This window comes from Anguilla rostrata, chromosome 14, assembly GCF_018555375.3.
Source record: "Anguilla rostrata isolate EN2019 chromosome 14, ASM1855537v3, whole genome shotgun sequence".
In the NCBI taxonomy this organism is placed as follows: domain Eukaryota; kingdom Metazoa; phylum Chordata; class Actinopteri; order Anguilliformes; family Anguillidae; genus Anguilla; species Anguilla rostrata.
The window spans coordinates 25,292,726-25,312,784 of NC_057946.1; the positions used below are offsets into that span (position 1 = coordinate 25,292,726).

The 20,059-nt window shown below is 49.0% G+C and overlaps 2 protein-coding genes across 2 annotated transcripts in view; one reads left to right on the plus strand and one right to left on the minus strand.

Annotated features, from left to right (window-relative positions):
• The window catches only part of LOC135239912 (serine/threonine-protein phosphatase 2B catalytic subunit gamma isoform-like), a 37,354-nt gene extending 30,750 nt beyond the window's left edge, over window positions 1-6,604 (plus strand). Inside the window, exons 13-14 of the mRNA XM_064308915.1 lie at window positions 1,735-1,761; window positions 3,592-6,604. Coding sequence (XP_064164985.1) covers window positions 1,735-1,761; window positions 3,592-3,761 — 197 coding nt within the window. The 3' untranslated portion in view covers window positions 3,762-6,604. The remainder of the gene's footprint in view (window positions 1-1,734; window positions 1,762-3,591) is intronic.
• Window positions 6,605-7,125: 521 nt separating this feature from the next.
• LOC135239913 (zinc metalloproteinase-disintegrin-like crotastatin) lies at window positions 7,126-19,224 on the minus strand. The gene is made up of 20 exons (XM_064308916.1): window positions 19,189-19,224; window positions 16,873-16,995; window positions 16,217-16,293; window positions 15,725-15,803; window positions 15,126-15,202; window positions 14,711-14,885; window positions 14,538-14,600; window positions 14,174-14,245; window positions 13,531-13,700; window positions 13,300-13,381; window positions 12,307-12,485; window positions 11,644-11,818; window positions 11,051-11,134; window positions 10,583-10,778; window positions 10,378-10,483; window positions 9,887-10,043; window positions 9,722-9,802; window positions 9,187-9,280; window positions 8,913-9,024; window positions 7,126-8,571 (listed from the first exon to the last, which is right to left on the minus strand). Exons 1-20 carry the CDS (start codon window positions 19,222-19,224, stop codon window positions 8,442-8,444), a joined length of 2,268 nt encoding a protein of 755 aa, XP_064164986.1. The 3' UTR covers window positions 7,126-8,441.
• Between the last annotated feature and the right edge of the window lie 835 nt (window positions 19,225-20,059).

The window sequence follows — 20,059 nt, forward strand, 5'->3', positions numbered from 1 at the left end:
TATAGCATACAACGTATAGCATTTAGAATATAGCACACAGCGTATAGCATATAGCGCACAGCATATAGCGTATAGCATATACCACACAGCGTATAGCATATAGTGTGTAGCACAGAGCGTACATTATATAGCGTATAGCGCGTAGCATATAGTGTACAGCGTATAGCGCACAGCGTCTCTTTCCTGCTCTGCAGTAAAGTACTGACCAGCCCTCACTGCGGCTGCCTGCTCTTTATCGCCCCCTGCTGTCTCCTGCCACACACTGCAGGGCTGTTTCAGCATTGCTTGAAAGGGTTTATCTGCTTCAGTATCCATCTGAACTTGCATTGTGTCTGTAGCTTTTTATTTGCCTAGCTCACTTTGTTAAGAGTTTTGATAATGAACCTTAATCGTATTGTCTATACGTTTTTATTATGGCTGTAATAGTGAGTATGTTTATAGAGAGTGTACAAGCATTTAGGGTCTGTGAAGCGTGATGAAGCTTTGGTTTGATTAACCGCTTGTGTGTGTGTGCTTGCGTGCACGTGTGTGTGTGCACGCGCGCATGCATGGGCACCAGTGTGTATCACGGCGCGCGCGTGTGTGTGTGTGTGTGTGTGTGTGCAAGAGGACACTGCCCTTCCTTATGAGCTTTTTATTTCACCCTCTTTTTTCTCTCTCACACCATCTGAAAGCAACGCAGCTGTCCTCACAAACAGCGTCTGCAGCTTGAACCCTAATGGCTCATATCCACACTGTCAGTCACTCAACCACCAATCAGCTTCCTCTTTACTGGGTCGAGAGTTCTTCTGTCAAAAGCTCTGTTGCCAGCAGAGATGACTAATTTGTCAGTTGAAACTGAACAGTAAAAAAATGGCTGTATGAGGAAATTTCAACAGGATTCAGCATGTCAAGGTATTGTAGAGGAAACGAATGAACAAGATCAATAAAGACGAGAACGAGAAAACATTTTTGAGGGAACTTGTTTTTTCTGAAAGTAATATACCAACATTAAGTTTATAATTGTTGGTGTTTTAGTCACATTACGACAACGGTTCTTTAAAAAGCCGTGCTTTTCACTGTTAATGGTAGTGATGGTAATGTTCTCAGTAGGCCACCGTAGTTCAGACTGAGCAAACTCAGACCACATGACTCTGTGAAACTTTTTATCGCTCTTCAGAGATGGAACTGCTGTCTTTCAGTTGATACTTTTTTAGAATTTTCTTTCACTTTTTATTTTCGTGTTTCCTCCCTGTCTGAATGAGGTTATCCAGATTGCGCAGCAGGCTTTCTCACACACACACACACACACACACATTGCTTCACCTCTCTCTCTGGGCAGTGCCCAGGCTGTGCAGAAACTCCCAGCATGCACCTCCCAGCAGCGATAGCAATGTGTTGTTATTAATCCATAGCACTGTTTGACCTTTAACCTGGCCATGCATGAGTGGGGGTGGGGGGGGTTTGGGGAGATTGGGTGGGGTTTGGGTGGACAGTGGGTGGGGTTTGAGGGGAGTGGGTGGGGTTTGGGGAGACAGGGCTGTGGTTTGTTTGGGGAGAGTGGGTGGGGTTTGGGGAGACAGGGCTGTGGTTTGTTTGGGGAGAGTGGGTGGGGTTTGGGTAGACGGGGGGTGGGGTTTGAGGTTGGTGGGCGGGACGGGGTGGATGTGTGTAACTGCATTGATAACGTGACTGGCTGTTTCTCTGTTGTTTTTGGGCATGGCTCTAATGGCTGTACTACTCACACTCTCACAGCCACCGCAGAGGCAGCTGAGGCTAAAGGTACGCAACAACAACTCTCTGTGTGTCCTGTGTCCTGCAAGCCCGCTCCTTCCCTGCACGCCCCCTATAACCCCTCCCAACCACACCCCCTATAACCCCTCTCAACCACACCCCCTATAACCCCTCTCAATCATGCTCCCCATAACCCCTCCCCTCCATGCCCCCCTATAACCCCTCCCCTCCATGCCCCCTATAACCCCTCCCAACCATACCTGCTATAGCCTCCAACACCCCCTATAACCCCTCACCACACCCCTATAACCCCTCTCATCATGCTCCCCATAACCCCTCCCTCCATGCCCCCATAACCCCTCCCCTCCATGCCCCCCCATAACCCCTCCCAACCATACCTGCTATAGCCCCTCCCAACCACACCCTATAACCCCTCTCAACCACACCCCTATAACCCCTCTCAATCATGCTCCCATAACCCCTCCCTCCATGCCCCCCCATAACCCCTCCCTCCATGCCCCCCATAACCCCTCCAACCATACCGCTATAGCCCCTCCCAACCACACCCCCTATAACCCCTTCAGACCGCGCCCGCTACAACCATACCCCTCAGTAACAACCCCCACGCCACATACTGCCATAACCTCTCTCTCACCACGCCCAGTCTGACCACACCCACACCGCACCCATCTATAACCACTTCCACACCATGGCCCCTATAACCGCACGCACCCCCAGAGCTGCCCCCCCCCCCCGGGCAGAACTCCCGTTCCGTAGCCGACTGGTGATTGGTGTGGAGCACGGCGGTGTAAACGCGGCTCGGGGCCGTCTTTCACAGAGCCGATGTGCGGTCCTGTCATGTCCCTGTGTGTCCCCGTGTGTCCCCGTGTGTCCCTGTGTGTGTGTCCCCGTGTGTCCCTGTCTGTCCCTGTGTGTGTGTCCCCGTGTGTCCCCGTGTGTCCCTGTGTGTCCCTGTGTGTGTATCCCTGTGTGTGTGTGTCCCCGTGTGTCCCTGTGTGTCCCCGTGTGTCCCTGTGTGTGTGTCCCTGTGTGTCCCTGTGTGTGTGTCCCTGTGTGTCCCTGTGTGTGTGTCCCTGTGTGTCCCTGTGTGTGTGTCCCCATGTGTCCCTGTGTGTGTGTCCCCGTGTGTCCCCGTGTGTCCCTGTGTGTCCCTGTGTGTGTGTTTGTGTCCCCGTGTGTCCCCCTGTGTCTGTCCCCGTGTGTCCCCGTGTGTCCCCGTGTGTCCCCGTGTGTCCCTGTGTGTCCCCGTGTGTCTGTGTGTGTCCCTGTGTGTCCCTGTGTGTGTGTCCCCATGTGTCCCCCTGTGTCCCCGTATGTCCCTGTGTGTGTGTCCCCGTGTGTCCCTGTGTGTGTGTCCCTGTGTGTGTGTTCCTGTATCTTTTCAATGTTCTGCTTTGAAGAGTTTGTACTGTCGAAACCCAACTGTCTCTCATTTTTTGTGTCGGCTGAAATTTAATGTGAGGTCACAGTGCTGCTTTGTGAAATTAATTTAACAACCTTTTTCTGAAAATTTCCCCAATTTTCCCACGCTTTCATGGCAACACCTATCGTGTAAGTGACCCATGTTTTTCATAACCCCCATGAAAAAAAATAAGTATATTTCCCGTAAGATGCACTTTTTACAAGGATATACGTTTATACAACTGATATTTACTGGCTAAGCAGACGGTATGGTACCAATGACTTGTCTGAACCAATCAAAACATTTTTCCTATTAATGATAATGAAGTGATGTCACCTGCCAGCCCTTCTCCTTTCAGTGGTGACATATTTGCTTTATTCTCACCAAGTTTGTCTTGTCTTCTTCCCCCTCTTTCTCTTTCTGTCTCTCTCTCCCCCTCTCTCTCTCGTCAACAGCCATCCAAGGGTTCAACCCCCAGCACAAGATCCAGAGTTTCGAGGAGGCCCGCGGCCTGGACCGGATCAACGAGAGGATGCCCCCCCGCAAAGACGCCAAGCAGCCGGACGGCATCGCCGTCAACGCCGCCAACGCGCCCGACAAGAACGGGACCAACGCGCAGGCGTAGACACGCCCATGCCCCCAAACCCTCCCCACCCCTTATCCCCCCCCCCCCACGCGCCCCCCCCCCCCCCCCCCCGCCCCAGCGTCACGCTCGTCTTTGCCCTCATTCGCTCTCCGCTCTTCACCGCCCCCTGCTGGAGGGCGTGCTGCGCCGCGGCGGGAACAGGCGGCGGAAACGCACACAACAGCCGCCGCCGGCAACGCCAGAAACGCCACCAGGCCGACCGCGACAAACGCCCCGAAGCAGACCGTCATTTTTATTTATTTATTGAGATATGATAACACTTTAATATCTGTACGTAATAGCTCAGAGTAAATGAATAAACGGTATATCTATATATGTACATAAATATATACGGGGGAGGGGGGGAGGAAGGGCGCAAAGGAAAACCATGGCAACGGTAACCATCGACAATCTCATTTTTTGTAGAACCGAACTGATGTAGGAGATCAATGTTACACGCACATTTCTGTAAATTCAAAAAAGCTCTCGTTCAACAGAGTTGAGAAAACATCTGTCCGGGGGGCCTGTCTATCACTCACACTAGGAGGTAGGATGACAGGAAGAGGAGGAAAAAAAAATTAGCACAGAATATGATTGAATTAATGCATTAAACGTATGGCATGGGCCGCGTTGGCGTACGTTACAAGGCTCTGGGCCGAACGCGCTGTTTGCGGCTGCTTTGTGTCCAGGGCAGGCGTGCGTGCTAACCAACGCTCCCTTGTCCCTAAACGAAAAGAATTTTCGGTTTTCAGAATTGTTTCAGTTCACGTTTAGATTTTTTTTTATAGCCCTGTTGCATCCGTCTGTCTGGAGCTTCTTGTTACTGGCTTTTGTGGCCTGTAGGCCTTGCAGAAGCACACAGCGGGGCGGGGGGGGGGGGTGTTCTACGTTCCTCCTGCGTACGGCTGCTGTCCCTCGGCGTTTCGTTGCCAGACTCCCCCCCCCTCCCCCCCCGCCCCCAGCCTCCCCGCCCCCTTATTTCTCAGAACCGGAGTTCGGGCCCTGACCGGGTCGTCTGCTGTCCGGCAGCAGGCCGGTCCGAAGCAGACTGCCCGCACTTCCACGTTGTTTCCGTTTCCTTCGTTCCTGTACCGTATTCGCTTGATAGTATTATCGTCAAAAACTCGCGGTCGTTTTCTGCCTCGCCACGCGGTATTCCTCGACGGAACGTAGCCCGCGCGGGTTGGCGGGAAGCGTTAGCGCGTACCAAGCCCACGACCCCGCGACCCCGCGGCCGGGCAAGACGCCGGTCGCCACCTCCCTCGCGCTGGGGGTGAGAAGGTTTTTTTTTTTTTTCGTTTTTTTTCGGAGGGATAGCATAAGTATTCACCCAGCTGTGGAGAGACTTTTAGTTTTCTGTTCTTTTACTGTAAAAAAAAATGTTACACTCCTATTCCTGCTTCTTGCCCAGTGCATGCTGGGATAGGCTTCGGCAACCCCCGCTACCCTGACCAGGAGTGAGCGGGTTAGATAATGGATGGATGGATGGATGGATGGGTGTTCCAGTCCATGCTGTCCAATCCCAGCTCTCTTTCAGCTGGGTGGGCGGGGATTCTCACTCCTCTCAGTGATACGTATAACATCACTGTCTCTTTAAAGGCCGGCAATGCAGACAAAGTCTTTCCCTCCCTCCCATTGTTTTATCTGTCCCAGAGGTCCTATAGCAGCAGCTACATTGCCTGCGAAATGACCTAGCAGAGCGTGTAGGCCTTCCTGCCGGGCGATAGCTTTAGCGCGGTATTAACAGGAGGGTTATTAGGACCCTGAGAGCGCTGTGTCGGAGTCTGGCTGAAGACCGCTGGGTTCTTCGGTGGTAGACTGTTCTCAAGGGACGCCGAACGGTTACTCACCCGTGGCCGTCCCTCGTCTTTCGGTTTCGCCCCGACGCCAGCAGCAGCGGGCTACGCTAATCGCCGCGGGGCGCGGGGCGCGTACGACGCGAACCTTAACGATGCCAAGTAGATTAGAGTCCACCTGTTCACTGTGGTGGGGCTAACCGACCGCCAGGCAGTATCACGAGAGGAAGCCGTCGTGCTCGGACGTAGAAATAGCTGACGCGCCGAATCGGGGCACGCCCGTCCAGGGGTGTAGATACGGAAGGGGCTAGACCGGGCGCGTGCCCCCCGGGGAGGCGACGGCTGAATGTACGCGGGGGAAAGAACAGACGTTAAACCAAAGAGGAACGCATCGGGACCGGTCGACAGAGTTCTGCACGTCGCCCTAGCGATTCTTTGAACTTTGGGGCGGAGCTCGCTGTATAGTAACCGTGGCAACCGCCCGCATCACAGTTCAAAGGGGAGCCGTGCTAGGATGATGAGAGGGGGACTGCAGTGGCTGTCAAGAAAAATGCCCCCAACCCCCCGCCCCCCCCCCCATCCCCGCCCTTTAGTTTCTCTTTTTTTTTCTCATTGAATTGTGGATTTGTGTTCTTACAGGGTGTGCTCTCTCTGTACTGTAGAAACAAGGCTCTGTGGGGCAGATGCTTCCCTTCAGGTTAAGTTTAAAAATAAGAAAATGCGCTTTAGTGTGTGTGTGTGTGTCGGGGAGGTGGGGCTGGGTGGGGCGGGGCTGGTTTGAGAATTGGGGTGCAGGGAGCTGTCAGGGGCGGGGAGGGGGGGCGGGCTATGATCATTTCTGACTTCTGTTAAAGTTTCCAAACATATCTCACAGAATGTACAGGAAATGTTTATTAAGATTTTCTTAAGAGCTGTAAAAAAAAAAAAGAAAAGAAAAAGGTTTTTTGGTCAAGTACTTGTATTGCGAAGCCTCTGAATCTTCATTTATTTAGATGTTTCACTCAACAACAAAAAAAGGTCAAAAAAGAAATACAAAAGAGAAAGTGTCTTAATTTGTCTTTTTTCTGCTACCTTCACGTTTCTTTTTTTGTAGCACAGGAGAAATTTGGTGTGTCCATCTTTGACATGTCAGTTCCAAGCCCCTCCCACTCACCTTGCTGAAGGAGGATGGTATCACAGATTCTATAGACCGACAAGATAATCAACTCCATGTTCTTAACATTGAAAGGTCTGTCCCTCTATTGATGAAAGCTGAAACCTTTAGGTGCACCTTATAAACGTTTATTAAGGGCCGTGGCCAAAGGCTACCACAATGGCAATCTGTTATTCTTATGGACAGGATCCTTTTTAAATATTGACTAAATATTGTTGCATAGTATTAAAAAAACCCTGTTACCAGCCTGGACTGCCTTGTATAATATGCAACAGGAGCTGACATTCTGGTTAGTTTGTAGAATCTGTGGCTGGGCTGACCAGTGGAGTGGGTTTCTACATCAAATTAACAAAGACAACAAGTATTTGCACATGTAAAAAATGTTTTATTGCAAGTCACATTAATATGAATTTTATAAAAACTGATGCTGATTAGAATGAGACGGAATACATTGTCAAATCTGATCATTCTTTATACTGGGAGTCATTTTCAAAACATCGCCTTAATTTGCATTTTTCTTTTTAAATGGCCTTCAGTGTAAAACCTCAGAAATTTCAGTATCATTGTCATACACATCACATACAAAATGTTTTCATTTTTTTAAATGTGGTTGAATGAGACGAGTTTTAATAAATGTGGGTGTTAGGAATACTCACATTTTCAACAAGATGGCTGTTCGGTAACTGTGGAATGTCCGCTACGTTACGCACCATTCTCTCGTTCCTTTATAACTCACAGTTTTTGATCCGGCCAGTGCCTTAAATTCCCCCCATCCCACCTGTGAGCTAAAATGAATCCATTTTAATCCAGGCTATATTAATTTCTTAGCTGTTCTGGGTGTTCAGTGTGTCCTCTGCTAGTCCTGATCCAAGGACCCCGTGGCCCTCTGTTCCACAGCTTGGAGAAACGGGGACAGAAATCCCCCCTGGCACTAATGAATAGAAAATCTAAGCCCTTTTTAATATGGCGGTGGGCTGTTGCCATGCCGACATTTCACCCCATTACTGCAGTGTGGCCAGTGGTAAATCACATCCAACTTAAACAATAGCAAAAATCTGTTTTAATGAAGCCGGTTATGATGCCTTTATGGAAAAAAAGGAGTGATTATAGAGTTTTGATTAAGAATTATTCTTTTCCTGGAAAGGGTAGCATCCTAAATCTAGATGCTCATTGGAGCTTGACTGCTGTAGTTTTGTGGCCGTCACATTTATAAAGAGAGATGTATTCATTCCAATCCCTTTTAAAGAGGAAGAGGAAGCTATTCTTCTTGAGTAACCCAAGTTGAATTAAGGACACAGTTGCTTAGAAACAGCCAATCAGGATAAGACCTCCATAATAGGATTCCAGAACGAGTTTGTGGGGTCCACACTGGCACAGATGTGTCCTTCAGAAATTGTCCAGCAGAGCGCCCCCTCTGTCACAAGGGTGTAAATGCATCCCTGTCCTCGAAGTTGACCTTTGACCCATTGTCCTCTTGACATGTCCCATGGGTCATCTCGATCGATTGGAGTTCGAGAAGTGTGCCAAGTGTCTGTGCGCGACTGAGTGTTGCGAAGGAGCTGGCCGGCACCTTATTGGTCGACAGCCGTTCTTAAACGAACAGCGGCAGGAATGTGATTGGCTGGCAGTGGCAACTGGGGCCTTCCGTGAAGTGTGTGTGAATCCACATGATTGGATGGCACATGCATAAATATGTGCCATACTGGTCTGTGCAGTGAGCTATGCAGGTGTTCAGGTATATTTTACCTGCGGGTAGTTTGGATAAGCCATGTTTTTCAGGGAGGGGTTTTGATACACCGAGTAGATGTCCGCAGGGAAGGCGGGGTTATTCAGGCCAAGATCCTTCTCAGGAGGAGGGGGTCTGTAAGGGAAGAGACAGTCGCTGTGTGGCCGGATATTCTTAACATTCTATATTAGATGTGGTGTACGAAAGAAACGTATGAAAATGAGTGTTCCTAATACTTAAGTTCTGAGTAGAAAAGTCCCTCAAAAAGGTCACTCACACACACACACAAACACACACACACAGTGCACCTACAGTTACCAGCTTGTGCTGCTGCACTTCTACTGGAGCTAGAGTATGGCATTTGGAATGAGAACCGAAGTCCAGCGCTCTGAACGCTGCCCCCACACTAGCCCTCAGGCCTCAGGCGAGTGCGCCGCATTGCGGACTGAACATCGGTCAGAGCGCGCGCACCGCACCTGGGAGAGCCGCCGAGCTTCTGTCTGCGTTTGAGGTGGACCGCCATTCCGGCCAGGGCCAGCAGGAGCACTAAAGTGGTGCCCGTCGCCGTGGCGATCGCGATGATGGTTCCTGGAGGCAAAGAAAGACATAAGGGCCATCAGCGAGCTCTCTGCCTGGGGATCCCTCTCACTGTGGGCTGGCTGCGGTGGAGGAGGTGGGCAGAATGTTTCGCACAGCTGGGGTTCCATTGCTTTGGCTAGTTTTCCATCGGCCCATGCGACTCCTACCAACCTGAGGACACCGCCTGGTCGCTGTCGCCCGAAGACTCGCAGTCCGGGGGTAGCCAGCCAGGCTGACACTGGCACTCAGATCTGTGATTGCACACCTGTGTGACACAACATTGCAATTAAGCGGTCAGTGGGAACCACCGGTGCGACATTGTAATGTCATTGTGGGTTCAGTGTGTGTTTCTGTGCTTGTTGTGATGTCATTGTGGGGTCCGTGTGTGTTTTCTGTGATGTCATTGTGGGGTCAGTGTGAACTTGCTCTGATGTCATTGTGGGGTCAGTGTGTGTTTGCTCTGATGTCATTGCGGGGTCAGTGTGGGCTTGCTGTGATGTCGTTGTGGGGTCAGTGTGAACTTGCTCTGATGTCATTGCGGGGTCAGTGTGTGCTTGTGACGTTACTGTGGGATCAGTGTGGGCTTGGTGTGATGTCACACTGAGTTTTGTTTAAAGGTAAAGGCACTGGTATAGGATGAGTATAGGATGCAGGGTATCAGTCCATGTGTCTGTGTGTCTGTCCCACACGGTTCTCTCATGCTTACCGCGTGACCTTTGCATTTTGCTGAGCAGTTGGACGGGCCGTAGGCCATTTCCAGCCCCACACACTGGCTGTCCATGCAGACCTGAGGGTAGGAATGAGTAACGGTCACTGCCAACTCAGATAATGTCTTTAGTGACTTTCCGGCGCCCAAATGGACCCCACTCACCCGTCCATCCCCGCAGCGGGTCCCTGTCTCCACCAGGCCCTGGTCCTCGCTCTGGTCCCTGTTAAACGTGGCTCTGCAGTCCGAAAACTCCGCTGCCTGGCCAGAGCTGGGCTCCCTGTTGCCGCCGGTGCAGAACAGTTTCCCGCACATCACATCCCTTGAATTAGAATGACCATGATGCACTGCAGTTACAGTGACTGTACTGCACTGCAATTAGAATGACCATGATGCACTGCAGTCACAGTGACTGTACTGCACTGGAATTAGAGTGACCATGATGCACTGCAGTTACAGTGAATGTACTGCACTGGAATTTGAACAACTGTACTGACCCAGATTTACAGTGACTACTGCACTGGAATTAATGACTACTGCACTGGAATTAGAATGATCATATTGCATCACAGTTACAGTGACTATGGCACTGCAGTTAGGGGGAATATTGTCGCAGGGTTACAGAGGCTACTTTGTTATGGTTGGACTGAGCGTACTTTTCCTTGCAGGGGACGTATTCCTCACGGCCTGTCCTATTGCAGAACCCGTAGTAGGTGCCCTGGATGTTTTGTTCGTAACAGAAATACCGGCCCACACGAGCGGCTGAAAAAAACAAAAAAAAACAAGTCCTTCATGTTAATAAAGCTTGGGAGAAAAGAAGCGAGAGAGGAGAGGGCTCAGGAGACGTTGGGGTTCACTCACTGTCTCCCCATGTCTTGACGCACTGGTCAGCCAGCAGGGGGCAGCGTCCGTCACGACAGTAGCCCTGCCTGCCCTTGCAGGGGATCCCGTTTTGGGAGAAGACGTCCTGCGGACACTGGGCAGACCTCCCCGTGCAGAATTCCGCCAGGTCACACTCGTCCCTCCGACTCCTGCACTCCGTCAAGGGTGAAGCAAACTGCACACATACAGAGGCCCACAGTGAGTAAGTGAGTGTGTGTGTGCGCGTGTGTATGTGATATGTGTGTGTATGTATAGTATATGCATCTATGTGTGATGTGTGATGTGTGTGTGTATGTATAGTATATGCATGGATGTGTGTGTGTGTGCGTGTATATGTGGTGCGTGTGTGTGTGATATGTGTGTGTATGTATAGTATATGCGTGTATGTGATGTGTGTGGTGCATGTTTGTGAGTGTGTGCGTGAGCTCATGTGTGTGTTATACTCACCCTGCAGTTTTTACAGCACTCCCCTGTAGCGCACTCAGAGCCTTCAGTCAGTGTGCATGTAGAGGCGTCACAGCAGGGGCACTCCTGCGCCATAAAACACACACAAAAGGTTATGTACTTTAAAGAAATATTTTTGAAACATTTTGTCACCTTTTTCTCTCCAATTTGTAATGCTAAGTTATGCGCAGGCTGTAACACTCATCGAATACCTGATTTGGGAGAGTGCAGACAAACAACTTTTGTTGTTTGACTACAACAGTTGTCTTCAGCTGTAACCTGCTCAACTCGTTTTATTTGCTGTGATAGATACCTTATTACATTTCTGTTACATCCATTCTACTGCTACTTTATACCAGGCCGGCCAGTGGAGGATGAACTCCCCCTCTAGTCGAGTTCCTCCCGAGATTTCCCATCAGGAAGTTTTTTCTCACCACTGTTTCAGTGTTGTCCTCCCGACTGGAGAGTTTTTTTTTTTACCTCGTGTTTGCTATTTGGGGTGCCTATAACAGTGCCTTAACAGGATGAGCCACCCAGCAACCCCACAAGCATCTTTTTTGATGCGTTTTAATCTGCATCTGTGTTTGTGTACGCACCTTCTCGATCCCGCAGTCGCACTCCTCCCCCCTCTCCACGACTCCGTTCCCGCACAGCGAATCGGAGGCCAGCACTATGTCCGGCTTGTCGAAGAGGCAGAGCGGGACGTGGGAAAGCAGGAAGGCCTCGTACCCCTGAGCGCTGCAGCCACTGAAGAGCCGCGGGACCTGCTGTCTGAAACAAAAACACACCCCCGTTTTACCTGCCGAAAACCCCCAAAACTCTGAGCTACAGCACTGTTGCCTAATACAATATTCAGTGTTAAATCAACACTTGCTGAGTACATATGTTCCCTATTGGACTTGTAATCTGTTAGTTGAATTAACACTGGACATTTTACTGTGTGCCAGCAGCAGCGACCACTCTGGACATTTTATCAGCTAAAGTCGTAGGAGCAGTGAGGACATGAACTCTCATAAAAACGCATCAGTTTATGTTTAAACCGAACCGTAAGTAGTACAGTCCATCACGCACACACACAGCGCGCAGTACGCATGCGTGTGCGTGTCCGTGGGTGTACGTGTGTAATAATATTATATATATATATGGGCCTATAACGTAGCAGGAAATTTGGATTTGGTCTGAACGCATGAATGTCATTTACATTTAGACATTTACTCCGAGGGCGTGCCACAGTGACCGCTCTGTGCCCGCCCACTCACCCCAGAACGGCGGACATGATGCAGGGCACACGGGCCCCGCAGGAGCAACCCCCCGAGTCGTGCCACATGCCCAGGTTGTGCCCGAGCTCGTGGGCCAGCGTTGCCGCCACCGCGATCGCCTGGGGCTTGTGGTCCTGAGAGACGAGAGAGCACGTAAGATTTAAAGGCGCTATATCAAACTTTTTAAGGTAGACATTATTTTATTAAATAAAACATCCATAGAGCTTGCAGAACGGTGCACAGTAAAAGTATTGTTTTTCCTAAAAAAACAAAAAAAACATTGACTATGAATTTGTCATTTCAAATATATTTTATTATCTGTAAGCCATGTTTTGGGTATGTCTGTCTGTGACATCAGATACTGGGGTTACCATGGCGCCTCCAGTAATGAGCCAATAGCACGCCTATCTTTTCTTACGAATAAAATAGGCATCCGGTTGCCATTAGTAACCGTGATGAAATGGCTGACTTTGTTGGTAAGCGCATGGCTCCACCAGAGAAGCAGCTAAGCCCAACCAGCGCCAGACCCAAGAAACCACACTATCTATCTCAAAAGCTGAGTGATAAAAATCGTGGGAAAACGAGCAAAGTCGTGAACATCGGTCTGGCTTGTGGTCAGCAGAGAGAGCTGAGGGAGTTGAAAATAGGGCTGAAAAAAACACTAGCCTGTAATTAGCCACATCATTCACTGTCAAACAAGTGTATGAGATGAGTGACTAACTGAACGGAGCAAGTCCTCTTTCATTTGGTTTTTTGGGCTCAGAAATACCCTCGTCCTATCAAAGCAACTCTTCCGGAAGCCGATCCCCACTGTCATAACGACTCCAACAACAGGAAGTTATTGTTCATTATCCAATTAGCCATGGCTCATTTACTTGGGTGGCATCATTGAACGTGTTTAATGTTCTTGTGTATTTTCGATAAGGGCAGATTCTGCTCAGTCATTAAACCGTGTGGTGTGATGTGCTGTACATAAAAATTAAAAAAAAGTACCTGCACAACTCCGGTCGAGCTGATGGTGCACAGTTGGCCCACAGTGGCAATTCCCACGATAGACCCCTCAAGGTCCATGCCCCTGAAAGACAGGAAGAGGAAGGAACCGTGTGTACCCAGGGAGCTCGTATCTGTGACACGTGTGTATATATGTGTGTGTTTGAGAGAGACTTTGTGGGGGTTTGGGGAGAGAGAGGGGGGGGGCGTGTCTGAGACTGGGACGTTACGTACGTTATCAGCATTGCGTTGTCGTGCGGGCTGGTCCCCAGCAACACCTCGTTTCTCCAGGCTGTGAAGCGGCTCAGCGTCTGGCCGGGGGAGGCCACCACCTTGATCCAGTCCCGGTCCGTCCACACCTCCAGCCCCACCAGGACCACGGACGTGTTGAGCGGCTGGTAGACCTGCGAGCGGGGTCGGGGGTCGGCGGGGTCAGAGGTCACACATCGAGCAAGCCAAAGTTATCTGCCATCTGGATAACTGCTTCCCAGATGTGAAGAATCAACACAGATTCTTCATGGCAACCAGATGAGCAGCTTCTGCGTTTCTTCAGGTCCTCTCTGTTTCCTTACTGAAGGCCATCCTAGGAGAGCTTATGCTGGTTGAGCTATTCACAGTGTTACGGCCAAACCCATCTCATGCAAAAAAAAAGCAGGCAAATGCCATGCAAAAGAAGAGCAATGGAGACCAAGCCACAGCTGCAGAACGGGGAAGGTCTGGCCTACTGCACGCGGTGCGGGCGTGGCAATGAGATCCAGCCCAATTAAAAGAGGGAAGGCCCATCCCACAGTCAGAGATGGGGCCCCAGCGAGCTCGGCCAGCCTGTAGGCAACTGGGACTGTTGCTCCAGATGCAATAGAAGTAGAACGGAGCTCACCGCGTTGACGAAGTTCACCATTTGAAAAGCCCTCTTCCTCACTGCCGCGAAGTCACGCCTCAGTTTCTGGTACTGAAGAAACAGGCAAGGATGAATCTGAATCATTATGCGAATCACTGAATCACAGAGAAATCACTGAATCACACCAGATGCAGATTTCTCAGGAATAACCGAATCTCACACACATCACTGACTGACAACTGGAATCATTTGGAATCGTTTCACTCTGGCCTCTATATGTAATTTGTTGGTTTTTACAACGTAATTATTTTGATATTTCTAATGCTTTAGAATTAGTCTAGAGAATTAGTCTACAAGTATTTTTCACATTGCGGGTTCTAACCAGGAAAGAACCCGTTCTTACCTCTCTGTTGTCAACAACTAGATACAGCTCGACGTATTTCTTCTGCTTCAACAGTGAATCAGCCTGGAAGAGAAGAAATAAATTGCGTTGGATTTACTGACTCAAACGCGGCAATACTGCTTGAAACCAAAAGATCTGACAGGTCAGCGTGTCGCCTGGATGTCATCTCTTACCGAGGCCCTAGAGCGCCCCCGTGGGGTGGCAGTGGGATAGGCAGCGTCCCAGCTGCTGTTGGTGACCCCACAGGTGGATTCGGGGTTCTGGTATGTCTGCAGGCTGTGGTCACCGGTGTCATTGCCAGACAAGGGTTCAATCAGGTACTGCTGCGATGCTGTCCTGAGGTAACCCCTGGTAACGGAGCATTGGGATGGCGGGGTTGGAGACTGAGAGCCAACTATTGTTTCACAATGATTATTTAGAGTATTTCATAGTCCTTTACAGTACAGTAGAAGACACCTAAGTTTAAACCTCCTAATGAAAAGGACTTTGAGTGTGTGTGCGTGTATGCGTATGTGTGTGTGTGTGTGTGTGTGTGTGTGCATTAATGCGTGCACATGTGTACATGCCATAAATACATGCCCCTCCTACCTCAGACCGTTACATGTGCTGATGCTAACGACAGACTCGCTGTCGTTCAAAATCCTGCCATCGTAGTAGCAAAGGTCCTGTAGGGTGAGAATGGGTGCGAGATGGGTGCAAAAGCACAGTGTTGTGATCACGCTGTTACAGCATTATAGTGTGACAGTTATCACAGTATTGTCACAGATCTGGTTGAAAGGTAGCCTTTGTGGTGCAGTTAATAAACTCACTTCAAGAACATTTAACTGTCCGCAGGGTACATTTACAGCATTATAGTGTGTGACAATGTTATTACAGTATTGTGACAGCACTGTTACATTATAGTGTTGTGACAGTGTTATCACAGTATTGTGACAGCACACTTATAGCATTATAGTGCTGTGACAGTGTTATCACAGTATTGTGACAGCACACTTATAGCATTATAGTGCTGTGACAGTGTTATCACAGTATTGTGACAGCACACTTATAGCATTATAGTGCAGTGACAGTGTTATCACAGTATTGAGAGCACAGTTATAGCATTATAGTGCAGTGACAGTGTTATCACAGTGTTCTAACAGCATTTTCAGCATTTATAGCATTGTGACGGAGTTTGAAGCACACACCAGGTCCGGTCGGGCAGAGGTGACCCTGGTGCCATTTGGGGTGTAGTGCGTCTCAGTGTAGCGTCTGCTCAGCAGGCCCCTGTGAACACAAGCAAGCCCCTCAGGACCCTGTACCCCAAAACTACTTAAAACCACTCCTCCAGAAACTAACGCTTATAGTAGTTTGTTTGTATAGATGAGACATGAGACAAACAATGCAACTGGACAAACCGCTAGAGTAGTCAAAGAACTCCATGCAGTGTGATTTTGATTTTAAACTATCTTTGGTGTTAAGCTTTTTTTGAGTACTTTCTTTTTTGTTTTCTCATACTCATAACCCCATGTACTCTGGGGTCATGATGTTCAGCTGACAGTAATACAGTAAGCATTGTATTAATGTCCGCTAGGTGTGTGTGTATGTGCTGGTGGGAGGTAGGTGTGGGCGTGGCCTTGTCGAGGGGCGTGTCCCACCGGCCCCCGCTCGGTGGGAGCGCGGACGGAGGCCCGACTCACAGGTTTCTCTCCAGGCGCATCACAACGTCCCTCCCGCTCACCGTCATGGCGTAGGTCACCTCGTCAGGCCACGGGGACTGTGGGATGGAGGAGGAGGGGTCGGCCGTTACCACACAGCACCGGGTCTAGAACATTCTCACCCTCACGCCGCGCGCATATGATTATGAAGTATGACTTCACTATGGGAATGAGGCCTCCATGGCATGGCTTTCTGAACCAGGTCCTGGGGACCCCTGTGTTTGTTAGTTACAGCTGAAATAACTGTTTCCAGCAGGGCCGTGCTGAGACCTTTTGAGGGGCAGGTGCTCAAAGTGAGAAAAGGTCAATATAGAAAAACGACACCCAGTTATTGTGAAAAAAAAATATTTTACCAAAATGAATAAATGAAAATAAATGACAGCCACAATAATGATACTCATTTTTTTAAAAACCATTGGGCACTTGGAGCAAAAGGGGTGGGTTCTCGGGGCACCCTAACCCCACCCCTCTCCACATCCCTGATGTCCAGTCTCTAATGGGCTGTTGACTGAGCTATAGCCTATAGAGGGGGCTATATTACAACATGCATGTCTGCTTTATTTAATCGATAATTTATCAAAATTGTTGGCCTCAGTTTAAACAAATATGGGGGAAATGAGACAATGAAATGGTCTTACCTGTGTGTCTCTCCTGTGTAGTGCGTGCAGTTTGATTGGTCGAACTACCTGGTAGTCCCTCCCATCGTCTGCAGGGTGGAGTCCCGCTGTGGGAAGAGAGACCGATGATGTCACACACGTAAGCTAGTCAGATCTGTTCTCATTGGGTCAAGAGTTTTCCAAACACTTCATGGATTACTATAGACCTACAATGTAACTCTTACAGTAGTTCAGTTGCACATAGTCATCATTCATACAGACAACAACTGTACAACTCCATGTGCCATTTGAACTGAAAATTAGTGGATCTTACACTTTGAAATAAGAATGAATTATGTATCGGATAATGAGAATAATGTAACAGCGATAATTCTGCTCAAAACTTGTCCAAAGAGACTCTGTACAATTGTTTTTTTTACAAGAGTCTCCAAGAGTGAAGTGATTAGATGAAAGAATTAAATTGAATGCATCCTTCTTATCATGAGTCAATGAGAAAAATAAAAATAAAACATGATATATGTGCAAAGTACAATCCCACAGCAGTGTAGTAGTTTCTGTCTTTTTCTCCCTCTGTTCCATTTCTAGGGCAAAACTTGACATTCTGTCCCACACATTACGCAGGCCAGTACACACTCAAAGCAGGCCTGTTGGCCCTGATTAATGACCCAGTCATATCTATCTAAGAGTGGAAAACACTTGTACAAATTTCTCTACCAACAGTCACATCCAGAATTATCCAGAAGTTAATCTAAATTACCAAAATTTGCCTTGCTCCGTTTCACCCAAACATATTCAGAGGTGCTCCAACTGCCCACTACTACCCATAGTTATCCAGAGTTGCTCCATTACAGGTTGCAGACATTCATATGCGTACCCCTAGTTGGCCTCTGTTGCCCAGGTACCGCAAGTCATACGCAATAACACTCCTGTTCTGCTTTACCCTCAGCTATCCTCAGCTACTGCCTGTTAGCTGCCCTTTCCCAGCCCACTGTGATGTAGAGACGTTTATTCGGTGTCCTACCTAAGAGATGAGGGGATGAAAGAGCCAAGAGCACCAATGAGAGAGATCTGCCGTCCATCACCGACCCACGAACAGGTACAGGGTTGAGTGAGAGGAACTGTTTTTTTAACCTTTTATAGATTTCTCCCTCCCTTCTCTCTCTTTGTCCCACCTCTCCCTCTCTCTCCCTCCTGCACAGTCCACCCCTTTTCTGTGTTTGTCGTACCACTGCAGTCATTACACCTGGTTAAATTCTTAAACTTCCTTGTCGTCACAGAGTTATCATTCTCTCTCTCTCTCCCCGTCGCCTCCCCAAGCTCTCTCTCCAAGTGTTTGATGGCAAATCAAATGCCAGAAGTAACGGGAAATGAAATGTTGAAGTACAGATAAGCAACAAGTTTTGTGCGTAGTTAACACATAGAGAACGCACAAACAACACGTTGACTGCAAGTTGACGACACGTGATTCCAGATGTCAGTTTGAAGTATTTTTGACCTGTTCGGCCTTCCATAGTAGAAAACGATGCAAGGAAAGGAAGCAAAGAGGGGTAAAATAAGCAACTGGAACGACCCCCTCCTTTCCTCCACTACCACCTCCTCTCCTCTGTGCCCTGGAAACTGATCTTTGTGTCCTCCCTCCCTCCTTCCCTTCAGTGTCCCAATATTGGAGGAGACAAGGGAAGTGCACAGAACCGTATTGGCGAAGCGGCTTAAAACTCGCCTCCTCCCCTCCTCTCCTCTACATACTCCCGGGGAGGAGACGAGTGATGGTGGGGGCGCGGAGGAAAGGAGGTGAGGAGCGGAAAGTGTTGGGGCGCTCCCCATTATTCTGGGTTTGTCCATAGCGTTGCGCAGCACGTGTATCTGATGGCGGGATACTGCTGACCTCATTGTGCCGCAGAGACTCGTCTAGTTGATCAGGCACGTCCGATCTGCCTGTGCCGCCTGTGTTGCGCAGTTGTACCGCGCAAGGTGACTGCGCAGCTCAGGTGTAAGACGAGGTAGCTGGCTGCACGTTTCCAGGCACACGTGCAGGCATGTTGCACACGTTTGCTACGGGAAAGAGGGAATCAAAAACTAATACATCAAACAAGGAGGCTCGGTTTGCCAGTCAAAATTATGAAAAGGTAAACATGGCACACAAGTGGGATTTGACCTATTTTCATATCACAATGACCTATCATTCCGCGTTGACTTTGTTTTGTTTCCTTTCAGGAAAGCTGTCAGATCTGCGATGAAAGGTACATAAGTGGCATCTATTTATCGACCTTTCATTTCCCGAAACGTTTCACGGGTTTAAATTGGAGCCTGACTCCGTCTCGCACGCTGTCCTCTCACCTCGCTGTTGACCGATGGCGTGTGTTTGCCGAACATACTGCCCCTATTCTCACTCACACAGCCGGGCTTTGAGCTGAAACACCTGAGGTCACACACCTCCGCCAGGACCTTTCTGTTTGGCTCGATACCAATGCAGATGAGCCCGTTTAAATCACTGACCGTAAAATTGGGCCAAAGTCCTCATTTCTCATTCCTGTGGCAGGTGTAGGTCATGACCAGGGCAGGCTATGAGAATTAGTGACCAAGACAGTCACCATCCCTCTGGGGGGGGGAGATGGACATGTTGTCACACGCACAAACACACACATTACATTACATTTATTTGGCAAACGCTTTTACAATGAGTGCATGCATGCCAAAGGTCATTGGAACAACTACAAAACACAGGTCTGATAAGGTACGATACTCATTTTGTAACAGTTAATCATAGCCATGAACACATTAAGTTCAGTTCGCCCAGTAAACAGTAAACTTTCTGACCTAACCTATGCTATGTCAAACTAGCAGGCATGACAAGCTACAACATCAAGATAATGATACAAAGTACAATATAAGTGCTGGATGGAGGTACATGTAACATGAAAGTGGCACTGGGGGTACATGTGTAACAAGAAAGTGCTATAGGAACGAAGTAGAGGGATTTACGTGATAAAAATTATCCCAGATTGGGAGTACCCTGCAGATTGTTGATGGTTAGTCCAGGTATAGTGAGTCTTCAGACTACGGCGGAAGGTGGGCAATGACTGAGTGGTTCGTAGAGGAACAGGGAGTTTGTTCCTCCACTGGGGAGCTAGCGTGGAGAAGCTCTGTGGTAGGGACGAGCGAGAACCATTCACCTGGATGGCGGGGGGTGAAAGTCACCCTGCTGCAG

What these genes read in the sequence shown, in the direction of transcription:
- LOC135239913 (XM_064308916.1), bottom strand. Translation starts at nt 19,224, where the DNA reads ATGTTCGGCAAACACACGCCATCGGTCAACAGCGAG. An exon ending in AGTGCTGTAAAAACTGCAGG is followed by an intron (nt 10,779 to 11,050) that starts GTGAGTATAACA and finishes GTATGTGTGCAG; the next exon opens with TTTGCTTCACCCTTGACGGA. An exon ending in TACGTCCCCTGCAAGGAAAA is followed by an intron (nt 10,044 to 10,377) that starts GTACGCTCAGTC and finishes TTCTAATTCAAG; the next exon opens with GGATGTGATGTGCGGGAAAC.